At 37.1% G+C, this 14,969-nt stretch overlaps 1 protein-coding gene across 1 annotated transcript in view; it reads left to right on the forward strand.

The window, feature by feature from the left end:
- The window catches only part of LOC149173783 (MLO-like protein 1), a 525,125-nt gene that overhangs the window by 214,920 nt on the left and 295,236 nt on the right, over positions 1-14,969 (forward strand). Inside the window, exon 9 of the mRNA XM_089424731.1 lies at positions 45-94. Coding sequence (XP_089280857.1) covers positions 45-94 — 50 coding nt within the window. The remainder of the gene's footprint in view (positions 1-44; positions 95-14,969) is intronic.

The raw sequence follows: 14,969 nt of genomic DNA on the forward strand, positions 1-14,969 counted from the left end.
ATTTTGTGTTTATCTAACTTTTTGGTACTGTAAAATGACTGTAGTGGATACCTTTGGTCTTTGGTGGTGATTTACTTGCTCCTCAATATTCATGGTGAGTCAATTTCTATATATCAAAATTTACTGTTTAAAATGTTTTTCTTAGGTGCAACATTTTGTGACAATATGTAACTTAAATGAAAATATTTTGTATATAAAATATGTAGTTATTCAATTGAAGGGTGATGTATATCCATTAATCTCACACAATGTTTAAAAGTTCTATCAATGATGTATATCAATGTTCTAAAAGTTAGAATTGAAAGGACTGAGGGTTATATAAGATGAGAAGCTAAACCAGCAGCATACTTGTTTACCAAAAATTACATAAAATATTAAATTAAAAGTAAATAATATACTTCAATCCGTATCCAAAACATAAGACACCAAATATGCATGTTTGCTCATTCATGTATATTATTATTTAAAATGCAAGGGTGAGTATTGTTACTGCCCGGATTAGTAACTTCGACAAGGTCTGGTCAAGATGCTACGTGGTAAGTACACAAGAGATGTGTCCACTTTCATCTTAGCACAATCTCCTTTCACTTTAGGCCAATATAACTATTTCCACAAAATCTAGCAGGTCTAGTGCAAAGCCTCACTAGAGGCAGCCAAAATTTTTGGCAACAAGAGAAAGGGTTGCCATTGTCATCTCAACAACCTTTCTCCTACTTTTCAGTGCTATTTGACCACAAGGGAGGGTTCCCTAGATCACCTAAAGGAAATGCTATGGCTCAAGGTAATGGACAATAGGTCTATAATATGGCACAAAGTATTGACAAAGCTTAGAGTGGCCTAAATATTCTATTCCACGACGTAAGTACTCTATTCCTAGATCAAAGATAGGGCTATTGTAAGTTAAGGTTTGATTGATATGCAATGATAAGGTACATAATGTCATAAAACAACCAAAGAAAAGGCCTTCCAATCATAATCAACAAAAAGGAGCAAAGGCCTTCTAATAGACACTAGGATTAGGATTAGGAAATTTGTTTTTATGGTTGAAAGGTATGCATAACCATAAAATAGGTGCGATGTCAGCCCTATGTAGGAGGGATTAACCATGCGCTATGCTAGATTTTTCTTTTATTTATTTTATAGATGCAAATCCTAAATTATGGGCCATAAACATCCAACACAAACTCACTTTATATGCATAAATCTGCCCTAAAATCCTAGTGGATAACCTTAAACGTCTAAAAGCAATGAAAAGAGAAGGAAATTTAATAAAGTTTATGGAAAGAAATCATAAAATCACTTACTCCACCAATTAAGCACTTAAAGGGGCAATCAAATATCTTTTACATGACATGCTAAGACACCAAGCCAATGTAGAAGCCCTTCCGAGGCTACCAAAAATAAAATAAAAATACCTCACACAATGCTCACTTTCAGATGTCTAAATAGATCAAGTCCTGTAAACAAATTACCTACTTATGTTAGGGATGCTTAGATGGATAATTGTAACACTACCTATGACTTCCTAGCCATAATATAAGCCGTGAAAGGTGTTGCTGACGTTTTTAATCCGATTCATTAATTATCAAGAAAATAAAGTAATTAAAATATCTTTAGAAAATCAACTTTATAGAATTGAACATATAAATATAACTCAATAATAAACATTCAGACCCTGCTAAATAGTAAAAACATCTGAACATCTTTTATACCCTAATAAAATAATTAAAATTAAATAAATAAAAAAATGCAATTACATAACAATCAACTTGAATTAATCTTATAATAAAGTGCACGTCATACTTACTCTTAGATACCTATTATATCTAATAGAAAACCCAATTATATAATGGGAGAGGTATATTTGGAATGCACCTCACATGTTTCCACATAAATTACTTAAAATGATTATTTCAAATTATTTAGCTTCGTTTTATGTAGGATAAATTATATTAAGAGTTATATTAATATAAAATGATAGGTGTAATTTCTTTGTTTTATAAAAATGACACGAATCTCGAAGTCACTTCCTGATGAGACCAAATTAGGGAATCGAAATCTCTTCTTTTATAATTTTAAATATCAGGAATAAAAAAAAGCACTTTGACCTGAGCACCCAATTAATATACAATTGTTTCAGTATGGACTAAAAGTTAATATACCTTTCCTAGTTAAAATTGATGAGACCAATTTAGACCAAAAATGTTGCATTGATGGAAATCAAGTTAACATACTTTCCCTCGTGAAACTTTGATAGATAGTTAACATATTCTTAGATTGGCGTGCATAGCAATTGAAATCCGTAGAACATAAAAATGAAAGATCGGTTGAGGGTCGTAGACTTTGTGTACGAGTAGTGACTTGCTATAACAGTAACATTTAACGACTAATGTATGGTTTAAACCAAGGAACTAACCTTCAGACCTGGTGAATTTATGTGTGTATATTTTTATACTGTGATAGTCGAAATAATCAATTTGCACTCAACGGAAAGATATATATCTATCTATCTATATATATACTTTTTATTTTCAACAGTGCAGTTTCAAGAAATACGTTGGTTTTCATATATATATACTTTTTACATTTATTAATGCAGTTCCCAGAATTTCCAAGTCTGACATATTAGAAATCCCTACTGCATTATCCGGTTTATTATCTCTTATTTGTTCTTTCCATTAACAAGTTATTTATTAATATAAATATCGAAATAAACACAAATGCAACATTTACACATATACAGATCAACAATTGAAATAACTGAGACAACACAAGGGACATTGTTATTTTTGGACAATCGTCCCCAGAAAAACCCAATGCGGGAAAACCGGTGAGATGAGGGTTTTATTATTATGCAGTTTTCTGAATACAGCTAGGGTGCTAGAAATGGCTCACTCTTAAGAGATTTTCCTTGGCAGAAGTACCTTGCTCTGGAGACAGATATTCCGACTGATCAACAACTGGATGATGATTCCCATAGTCACTTTGACTGTTACTCAGCTGGAAAATGGAAGCTACTCCAAGCTTCACTCTGGAACTGTGTCACCCTCCAGGGACTGTGTCACTCTTTATGGCTCTGCGTTTGCCTCTCATCTCTCAGTCTGCCCCACGAAAACAACACATCGCAGCTCTTTCTGTCCAACGTTAGCTCTGCCAGCCTTTGCGTCTGCCTGCATCAGTTTCTCGGCCTCCTGCGTCACAAGCAATGGCCCTCCAAACCTTTGCGTCATCTCTAGCTGTCTCTGTGTCAGCCCAAGTTGCCTCTGCGCTGTCTCCATGTTAGCCCAAGCTGCCTCTGCGCTGTCTCTATGACATTATCTCTGCCTCTCTGCTATGTATTCTCGGCCTTCTGTCAAATTGCCCCTCGCTGCAACAGATCACTAACTCGATTTCTCAACAAACCCTACCCCAAAAATCGAATTGACTGATCAACTTGGTGTGTCTCCAACTGACCCTCAATCCTCCTTTTATACTTTTCTTGTTGACGATTCAACGACCGAGATTAAGTCTTTAATCAACAGCTAAGTTTAGATTTGGCTTGATCCTTGTTATTTAGAACTTTCTCACCCATATTATATTAATACACATTAATATTTTAATTTTCCTAAGTTTAGAATTAGGGTCTCATTACAAATATTAATTATTTTAATATCTCTCCATCCGGGTGGAATTTCCCCGAACGATTTCTGGGTTTTGGAGACTCATGTGCCTTAGCCTCTCCACCAATTTTCATGGCTAGAGCACATCCGATGCTACCAAAAATCAACACTCCCTCTTAGCGAGGAATGTGCTCTAGTAATCCTTCACCATAGAAACATCACACTGAACCTCTACATTGGTACCTGTTCTGATGCTTGGCTTGCTGCCTCACATCCTATGCACTGCTCCTTCCTGTACTGTTGCCCATGAGACTGCCACTGCCACTGCTACATCTGTACTGCAACTCCTCAACATGCTGCATCATGCTGCCCATAGCACTGCCATTGGTAACTACTGCACTGCAACTCAGTTACCGAGAAGTAAGTAACTGACTTCTCCCAACCACCGACATCCCGGTCAGTCTGGAGGCCTCGTAACGCTGAAGCTGCCTCTGCTGCTAACCCGTGCTCCCTTTGCTGCCACTGCGCTGCTACAACCTCTTCTGTGCCTCTCGCATTGTTGTAACCTCTACTGCGCTGCTACACAATTCTGCACTCTAGCCCTGCCTTGCTGCTCCACCACACTTTACTCCACCTGACATCTATCATCATGCTACTGTCGTTAAGGGCTCCTGTAGCCGGATGTGATCCAAGAGTTTGGGCACCTCAAGGATCTTGCCCCTGTGTAGTCCTTGTGACTACAACTTGATGTCGCCCCACCTCTTTTCTAGAGGTGCATGAGCACTCATGGCACAATTGTCATCAGTCTTGACATCCTTCTTCACCTTTGCTGGATCTACTTTAGAGTTGGAAGCTTCTCCCTTGCCTTTCTTCTTGGGGCACCGAGATGAATAATGTCCCAGCTCCCCACAATTGAAGCACTTGACTTTGGAGATGTCCTTCTTCTTCCTTTTCTGAACCCCCTGCTGTCTCGCAGATGCTAGAGTTGCATCCTCCTCCTCCTCTTTCTTGACTCGAATTCCCTTACTGCTACTCCTTGCCCTAGTCAACCTCCTGATCTCTTCCTGTCGAAGAGCTGCCCACATCTCCTCCCAATTGGGGAGAGTCGCTCTGCCCAAAATGCTTTGGACAAATGTCTCCTAGTCCTCGGAGACTGCATTTAGAGCAGTCCTGGCCATAAAATCTAGATCCGGTGTAGACCCCACGAAAGTAAGTTGGTTGTGAATTCCTTGTAGCCTGAAGAGGAAGTGATCTATCTGCTCTCCTTTCTGCATCTGATATGACCTCAGCTGAATTCCTTGTAGCCTGAAGAGGAAGTGATCTATCTGCTCTCCTTTCTGCATCTGATATGACCTCAGCTGATTTTCCAATAGCATCTGCCGCTACATGGAAGAGCCCTGGTATAAGGTGGTCAGCACCTCACACCTCTCCCTTGTTGTGTTCTTCTCAACAATATGTGGTATGACATGATCTTTGAGCTCGTCTAGGATCTGTAGAAAATTCTCTACAAATCTCACTCTGAGACCTATGTAGAAAATCTGCCTGTAGGTTAACCCGATAATGCAATATAAATCAAAGCAGAATACTATAACCTATTTCTACTATCAATTTGTGGAAGCTTAAAGATCGAGTTGAACAATATAACTAGAAGAAGAAGAATCGATGCACAATACACATGAAAATACTTTGGGGAAAACCTCAGCTAAAATCCCCACTATCTGTATTATCATACAAGGTGGAAATACATAGAGATTATACAAAGCCTTAGCTCTCACAGCTAGCTAGCTTTTAGTACAATCCTCACAGATGCTCATAGGCAATCCTGGCTTCTCACAAGTCTTCTCCTCTGCCCTCCAAGCTCCTATTTCATTGCGTTGTTCCTCCGGGATGATCTCCTTCAACCAAGTGGAAAAACTCGATTTAGCAAGTGGATGATCTCTTGATCTCACACACTGTCAGAAGTGCGCAATCCTCAAGTAATGATTCCTTCTGCATGCATGGATTTTCTTTATAATAAAAGACATGCAACTGATTGTACACTGTTCTTGACCTTAATCTCAACTGGGTTTTTCTCAAAATAGACACGCATGAGTTTTTGATGAGGGAATCTTCAGTTAACTGGAGTACACTAGTTGAGTGCATGCATGCATCAACTGATTGCTAACTCTCTATTAGTTCCTTCAACATTCTGGAACTAATTTAATTGGACTTAGCTCAATAAACTGAGTTAACTAATTACAACTCAAATATAACTCAACCTTATCTCCTTAATTTAAGGGATAACTCTTGCATGACTTCAGAAAGACTTCTAACTTGAATTTCTCCAACTAATTAAGTCAAAATAACTTAATTAATTATTTCCAAGTAGCTGTTAAGACTAAATTTGATTTTAATTCACAATTTAATTCAAAGACAAATTAAATTGGAATATTCTTGTTTCCTCATTTCAACACTCCCTCTCAATAGGAAAGGGATTATCTGCCACACCGATCCTGTCTCTATGGAACTCGAATTTATACTTTGACAATGCCTTTGCTAAAATGTCAGCATCTTGCTCCTTTGTCTTAATATATTGCAGCAACATGATCCTCCTCGCTTGTAAAAAGCCACGGGCAACAAATCTTGCATTATGCTTCTCCACACTACCATCAACAACTTGATTTACCTTTTAAACCCAATGGGAACTAACAATTGACTTGTTCTTCGGTCTCGGAACCACGTCCCAAACACTGTTACGAACTATGGAGTCATACTCCACCATAGCATCAACCCAAATTGGTTGCTGCACTGTTTCCTCTAAGGAAGATGGCTCGGTCTCAACACATTCCCCAGCAAGGGCCATGTATCCAGTGTACCTCTCAGGTGACCTCCTCTGTCTGCGCTAAGAAAATGGTGCTCCGACATTCTCTCTCACATCCTCCAACAATCTCTCAGCTTCTCTTGTGTGCTTCTGTCCATCTCTAGAAGACTCTGCTTGAGTGGATGTCTCCACTCCTAGAACCTCTGCATGCGGCTGCTCCACATCAGTCGGAGGCTCCACCTCCTTAGGAACCAACAGTTCCTCCACAACCTGTAGATGGAGCTCCTTCTAAAGGGAAACTCGCTTGGCTTTCTACCCATCAAACTTGAGATCTCTGCGAACCACTGTCATCCGACTGGTAGGAAAGTACACCTGATAGTTGTGAGGTGTATCAGTATGCCCCACAAATATCCCCAACTCTGTTGTCGGCTCAAGCTTCTTCTGTGCATCCTTTGTCCCACGGCAATATGCCGATGAGCCAAAGATCTGGAAGTGACCCACATCTGGTCTCTTACTAGAGAAAGCTTCCTATGATGTCTTCATCCCAAGTATGCGATGCGGGATTCTATTATGCAAATAGACCACTGTGTTGCATGCCTCAGCCCACAAGTGAAGTGATAGGCCTTGGTCATGCAGCATTGCCCGTGTTGCCCCTACAATAGTTCTGTTCTTCCTCTCGGCCACCCCATTCTGTTGTGGGTTATGAGGTGTCGTCAACTCTCGTTAATTCCTTGCGCTGCAAGGATTCTCAAGAGACTGGCCAACTAGCCTAGCAAATACCTTTTTCAAAAGTGAAAACTTTAATAAGTTTTCCAACTATTGAACCTTTATGATCCATCCTTTGTTTGCAAAGCTTTTTTGTAGCATGGTAGAAAATAGAATCAGTAAGTGGGCAAAAGTAAAAGAAAAGAGGGAAAAAGGGCAAGTGGGTTTTAGGCTGAAGCATTCTATAGTGGATCATGGTACCACGTTGAGACATATTATTGAAAAGGTTTGGGGGGACAAAAAAGGAGTATTTTGTAACTTGTTTTGTTGATTTCAAAAAGACATTTGACACGGTCCCTAGAGTACGTTGTGACGTAAAATGGAAGAACTTGAAATTCCTTTGCATTATAGAGCTATTGTCCATAAGATCTATGAAGAGGTGAAAGTCAAAATTAGGACTTCAACAGACATTTCAGAAAGCTTTGGAAGTGACATTGGAGTCAAGCAAGGTTGCCCTTTATCCCTACTCTTTTTGGTTTATACATTGATAAACTGGAAGAGTGGCTAAATTTGTAAGGTGGAGATGGTGTTTGGTTGGGGGAGTTTGTGATAAAGCTTCTTTTATATGTTGATGACCTTGTATTGAGTGCTAAGTTGGCCCATGGATTGCAGATGCATCTATATGCCTTTGAGCATTTTTGTAGAGTAGTGGGGATGTAAATCAATACCAACAAGACCAAAATAATGATTTTCTCTAATAAAAAGAACCGGAGCCAACATACGTTCTTCTTTGAAAGGAACATTCTTGAAGATGTAAACAAGTACAAGTATCTCAGGATTGATTTCAACAACAACTTAATTGGGAGGACTGTAAAAAGAAGATAATTTTAGGAGGGTGGAAGACCTTATATGCTCTTCAAAACAGATGTAGAGAGGCGAAGTTATGGGATTGGAAAATGATTAAGGTGTTTTTTGAAATCTTAGTTTGTTTGATGATGTTGCATGGGTGTGAATTGTGGGCTAGCAACACCTCTGTCTCAAAATGGAAATAAATTAAGAAAATCCAAATATGCTTGATCATGAGCAAGTTCAAAATAAAATGTTTGGTTCCTTGTGACAATGTTGAGTGAAATAGGAGAAACTCCCATCAAAACAATTTCTATGGTGCGTCTCATAAGATATTTAAAAAGAATTGAGCAAATGGGAGTAGGTAGATGGCCTAAAGTTATCTTCAATGAAGACATGAGTGAAAGAAAGAAAATATGGGTAAGACAAAACAAAAAATGGATGTAAAGATGGAATATCTACCTTAATGTTTGTCTCATAAATAGCAAGGAGTTAAAGAATTTGGTTATGGAGAAGTTACGTAAGTGTATATGGGGAAAAGAGTTGGGTAAAAAAGAGGAAGTATTATGTTGAGGAATTTAACCCCACTTGTGATCTCCAACAAAAAGAATATATTGGAGCTACCATTCCGTTGGGAACAAAGATTTTTATTGCTCAATTAAGAACTAAGTAGCATCAACTTCTATGTGAAATAAGACACTGGAAAATACCTAAAGAAGCTTGGGAAGAACATGTGTGTACTTTTTTCATTTTTGGGGTAGTGGAATTAAGAAACATTTCATTTTGGAATGTGATGCTTTCAGAGACACTAGGGATAGGTATGGCAATATGCTCGCATCAGGCACTTGGCAATGTCTTTTCAGTGATGGCATTGTTAAAATGATGGACCAAATCATCATCAATTTGAATAAAAAAGGATTGAATTGCAAAAAGTGAAAGGTAGGGAGCTAGTGGTCCTTTAGACTATTTTTAGTCTCGTGGACATTAAAATATTATTCATTCATTCACCCATGACATTCATATTCACAATTAAATTTTATTCAACCCTGATCTGATTTTAATATTAAACAAGTGCTACGTAGTAGCTAGTACCTGCTGCTTAGTTTAAATATAGCTAATTGGAGTATGAACTGATGACATGGTGTGAGATGATCAATCAAAGTCTTCATAAAAAAAATAGAAATGAAAGTGAAAATGTTGTTTTTAGGCGAGCGCTCTACCTCATTGGTTGTAATGAATTTTAGAACTTTATCTTTTTGGCATTGTTTGGTTCAAATTGATATGGAGAAACTCAGTTTCAACTCAATGAGATGTCAATTTCAAAAAGCTTGTTTTGCACAACCAATTGTCTCCCACAAAGTTCATGGGAATTGAACATGATTGCTATAGAGTTGAATGTAATTATGTTTGTGGTAGTGAAGGCATGAGAATATGAAACAAAACTTTTATTCTCATCATTCAAATGACATCTCTTTCCTTTGCAGAGCAAAATTGAGTTGAAATGATCTATAATTTGTGATTTAGTATTAAATTAATTTTTAAATTAAATTGTAAAGACTTGTTAATTAATATTTATGATAATTTGTAATAACAATTGTTTAAATAAAATATATTATTAGCCCTTCTCAATTTTTTTTCTAAATATTATATGTTTGTCTATGATTTGTGATTTAGTACTAAATTGATTGAATTTGACAGTCACTTTGAATAAAACAAAGAATACAATGGCAGTAGATTAAACTGCTTTAACAAAATTCACACATTAACTTTTTGCATGGTAATTGAGATCAATCTTTTGTGTTTGATTCGAAAGAAAGAAGATAAAACAACTTTAACAAACCAATTGAAACAAATGAGAAATTGAACAATAACTTCCCAATAAATGTCGAACAATCTCCAACGACTTGAAATCGAATATGTAACTTCAAAGTGGGATCCTGATAATATCATAGCAAAAGCTTCAAATCCTTTGACCCGAGAACAATAGACATTAATTATAGACACACTAAAAAAAACTTCTTGAATACAAGAAGATTAATTTCTTGCTATAAAATTAATTTTTTGAATTTTTGATATACTTGACGCAAAAATTATAAAAACTATATTTAAATAAAACAAATTCAACAAAATTAGGAAAAAAATGCTCACAAATCTTAAAAATCATAACTATACGTCAATAAAACTTTCTGAAGAAGAAGAAAGAAAGAAATTATTTTAACATCCACGAGGCTAAAGATAGCCCATGGGATAGATTGCTTCTTCATCTTCTTGATGTATTCGACCCTTTTCTGTGAAGCTTCAAAATAAATGCTCCCAACTTCTTGACAAACCCCTCACTAAATAGATTATCCCAAGAGCTAGCTGCCAACATATCTGCATAACTTTCCCTATTGTCTTTGAAGGCCTCACATTCTAAAATGAAATGTTTTTCTGTTTCCACTTTTCTTGAAGAACAAAAAATGCATACTCTTTCCTCCCACACTTCTTTTGGCCTTTTCCAGTGCCCTGTTTCACAACGAAGTTGATAAGAATTAGTCCTTAACTGAGCAATAAGAATTTTGGCTCTCCAAGAGATATTGACCTCTATTTATGCTTTTGGTTGATGACTATGAGTGGGATTAAACACTTCAATATAGTACTTTTTCTTTCTTCCTAGCTCCTTATCCCAAGTATGCTTGTGGAACTTTTTTATAACAAATATCTCTTTGCTGTTTATGGGACACTCGTTCAAGCAAATACCCCATTTATTAAACCATTCTTTATTTTGTTGCATCCAAGTTTTTTTGCTCTTGCTCAATCTATCATTAAAGACAACCTTAGGCCATCTACCATTTTCCATTTGCTCAATTTTTTTGAAATACCTTATGACTCACACCATAACAATTGCTTCAATAGGAGTAGTCCTTGTTTCACTTAACAAGATAGCATAAAGAACAACACTTTTAATTTTGAATTTGTTTGTAATCAAACGCTTCTGAATTTTCTCAATTTGTCTCCACTGCATGTCAGATGTACAGCTGGCCCATAGTTCACAACCATAAAGAATCACCGGAATCACTAGAAGCCCAAAAAGTGTTTGAATGGGTTTCCAGTTCCATAACTCTTGTCTCTCTTCAACTATTTTGAAAAGCATAAAATGCTTTGCAACCCCCCCAAGTTCTTTTCTTTCTACAACCATTCCAGCTTAGATTTTTATTGAAGACAATTCTGAGGTATTTGTAATCCACACCACCTTCTAGAATCTTGCCTTCAAAGTAGAACTTATGCTGGTTATGTTTTCTTTTCTTAGAGAAAACCACTACTTTCGTTTTGCTCATATTGACTTGCATCCCCACACTTCTACAAAAATTCTCAAGGGATAGTAAGTGCTCTTGCAAACCAAGAGTTGATTTAGCAATCTGAATGTGGTTATCTGCATTAAAAAGAAGTCTTATAACAAACTTGCCCAAATAGATACCATCACCCCCTTGTGAATTTAACCACTCCTCAAGCTTGTTGATATATAAACCAAAAAGGGTAGGAGACAGTGGGCAACCTTGCTTGATCTCGATATCGCTTCTAAAACTTTTAGAAATGCCTGTTGAAGTTCTAATTTTGACTTTCACCTTTTCATACAGCCTATCCACAACTGCTCCCAAATGTTTAGGAACCCCAAGTTCCTCCATTTTGTGCCAAAGATTATCCCTAGGAAGCGAGTCAAACGCTTTTATGAAATCAACAAAGCAACAAATGACTTCTTCCTTTTTCTCTCAAACTTTTTTAATGATGTGCCTTAAAGTTATACAATGATCAACTGTGGAATGTTTAGATCTAAAACTTGCTTTCCCTTTAGCACACTTATCTCTTTTTTCTGCCCACTTGCTAATGTTTTTTTCTAGCATGCTTCCAAATAGCTTTGCAAACAAAGGGTTTATCATGACGGTCCTATAATTGGAGGGATTATTGACGTCGCCGCTTTTGAAAAGAGGTATTGCTAGACTAGTTGTCCAATATGTGGGAGCCCCTGTTGTATGATGTTGTTGAAAATTTTTGTAATGTGAGGTGCAAGAATCTTTGATCCCCACTTTAGATATTCTGCTTGGAGTTCAGCTAAGTCTTTTGCTTTTCCAACACCCAATTTCTTGATACCCATCTCTACCTCTTGTACTGTGAAGAGTTCAGTATCAGTGTTGACCAAGGGGGGAGGGTCAACCTTGGGATCCTGCTCATAGAGTTGTGTTGCATAGTCAAACCATTTAGAAGCTGTAATACTATTTGCAGTTTGTATCTTTTTTGGTTGGAACTCCTTCCAACTTAATTTGGGATTATTTTTCCTAAGGAAGATTAGTTTTACCCTCCTTGAAACCATGAAATCGACTTTTTTCTTGCTTAATAATTGCTTGTAAGCTTTGACCTTTATGTTATCATTGTTTGACTCTTTCCACATTCTCCTTGCCTTTTTACATTCATCGTCAAACCAAGCATTAACCGGAAAGCAATTTGTTTCAGACTTCTTAATCTTTTCTCTTTTGCACTTTGCAAGTGCACATTGAATTAAATGTGTTAATTGATGACTATGAAGGCTATGAATTGTGATTTTCTCCTTCTCGAAGAGCCTCTCTAGTGTCATTTTGAAGGTATTACAATTTTTTGGGGTCAAAAGAATTCTGCCCTATGGGAGATTTTGTTGGACATGTTGAATTTTTTACTCTAATTGTTTATTTCAATCCAAGAGAAACATAAATAAATTGACTTGTAATTTGATTTTAAGTCCCACAACTGATCTCCAATCAAAACTTCCTCCATTTTCTCACACAAACCATGCGAGCAAATTACATAATCTACTACACTTGCTCCATTGTAAGTATTGCAAGTGAAATTCCCAGAATTTGTCCATCTAGTCAAGCGATTACAAATGATTAAATCAAATGCCCCACAGAGAGTAAGCAATTGTTCACCAAAGGGATTTCCGCCCCTGTCCTTTGAAATTCTTTCTCACTGATGATTACTCTTTTCTGTAATCTAAATAGGGTCACAATCATCTTTACAATAAAGAATGCTAGCTTGGTCACTTGCAGTCCTAGCATTGAAATCACCCACTATAAGGACTTCACCTAGTTGTGAATATGTTACAATATCCGCTTTTAAGGCTGCAAATGGATCTTTGTGGTCAAGCCCTCTACCTTTGTAGATTTTTGAAACCTGCGGCGCAAAATAGCATGCTGCAATTATGATGTGGTTTCCATTTTTTGATATTTTAAACCAAATGAATTGCTTATTTGAGTCTTCTTTTTCTAACTGAATGAGACAACCTTCTTTCTCCCTTACTAAAACCATGATACCCCCGTGCCCTTTGCCATTCCCTGCTGCCTTGTTCCACACTGCCATCTTCCAGTATCCTTCAAACAGAGGTGTCTTGCACCCTTCATGCTCATGTGTTTCTATGAGGCAAATTATGTCTCTATCTTCCGCAATAGGCCCTAACCTAGGTCCTTGTCTCCATGGGTAACCTCTGCAGTTCCAACAAACTAATCTTAAGGAAACCTTGGTATGAATTGATTGCTATTTATTTTGACACGCAAGACTCACATTTGAGTCTTTGTCCCTACTTTCCCATACTGACCTTGCTCTTTGATTCCTTGTTGAAGAGTTTTTTGCCTCTTCTTTATTGCCATCTTGTTGCTTTGTTTTGGAAAGAGGTACGAATCGCGTTATCACAACTTTGCCTTTATAAATCCATGCTCTCTTGCCTTCATTTTTTGCTGCCCTAACCTTTAAAATTTCCTCTCTTCTTTCCTCCTTTCTTTCCTCTTGTTGTTTTACAGTTAAATATTCTTTTAGGAAAAAACGAGAACCTCTGAAGAGATGTTTCTTGCTTAGAATGATATATTTATCACGCAAGCTAGGCATGATGACTTTTATGGGTCTAGCTCTGTCCTCGTTAAACTTACCCAGCCTCCATGCTTGGCATATTTGTCCTTGCCATAGCAACATGTCTTTCAAGAAGTCTCTTGCAACGTCAAGAGTGCATTCATTTTTCCCATAGTCTTTCACCCCTTTAATAATTATGTTTGTTGCCCTATTTTGTCTTTCTTTGCCTTCACCATCTTGCATGTTGTCAACTTGAATATTTGTTTCTCCTTCCTTATTAGTAGAATTGCTAATAACTTGAGCCCAAGTTTTCGAAACTTTGGTGGAATCTCCTTTTGTTTCTTCTCTTGCTTTCTCTTCATGGTTGTTTATTTGGGCAATCATTTTCCTTTTATCCTGGGATGATTTCACATTCACCATTTCTGTATTTTCCACTACAGATTTCTTTATGTCTTGCACATCTGCCTTGATGCGTTGCCATTCTGTCTTCTCTATCATGAGAGCTTCCTGTAGCAATGCCACTTGTTCTTTTAAAACTTTATTACTTTATGGTAAAGCCTTGTTGTCCGCTGTTATTATATGAATTTTATGATCTCTTTCCTGCTCTTTAGCTTCTAAAGCCTCCAACCTTTGTTTTGCTTTTAACAATTCTTTCATATAAAGATCAGATGACCAGGCGAGAGGTGTGGGTGTGGGACTATATAAGGCAGAACCATCAATGACTTTCCTATGGACTTCTTGTTGCCACATGCTTGTAGAGGGGACTTGTTTGAGTGCTTTTTGTGAAGGGCTCGAGTACTTTCATTTTTAGACTGTTTTTGCCTTGGAAACTCCCATTTTAGACGAGCTAGTTTTTGTTTTAAAATGCCCGATATTGTTTGGCATTGACCCAAAACCACTTCTCAACTTTTGCAGATGAGACAATTTTCACTTGTTGGAAATTTTCGCGGAGGAGACAATTTTCGAGAAATATGTAGGTCTATAAAATGCCAAGATTACTTCGCACTGCTCTCTGTTGTTCAGGTTATCATTGCTCCTTGCTCATTGCTCGATACTTCTGCTGCATAAAAGCTCCCTGCTCTCAAAGAAATGCTCACAACATTCTAAAAATTAATAACTAATAATCATAATAGTTATTATTTATAAAAATTATGTGTAAACAAGAAAAT

The sequence above is a fragment of the Pinus tabuliformis genome, chromosome 4_2 (assembly GCF_031772625.1).
Source record: "Pinus tabuliformis cultivar Carrire ecotype Pingquan chromosome 4_2, CPIR1, whole genome shotgun sequence".
Lineage (NCBI taxonomy): Eukaryota > Viridiplantae > Streptophyta > Pinopsida > Pinales > Pinaceae > Pinus > Pinus tabuliformis.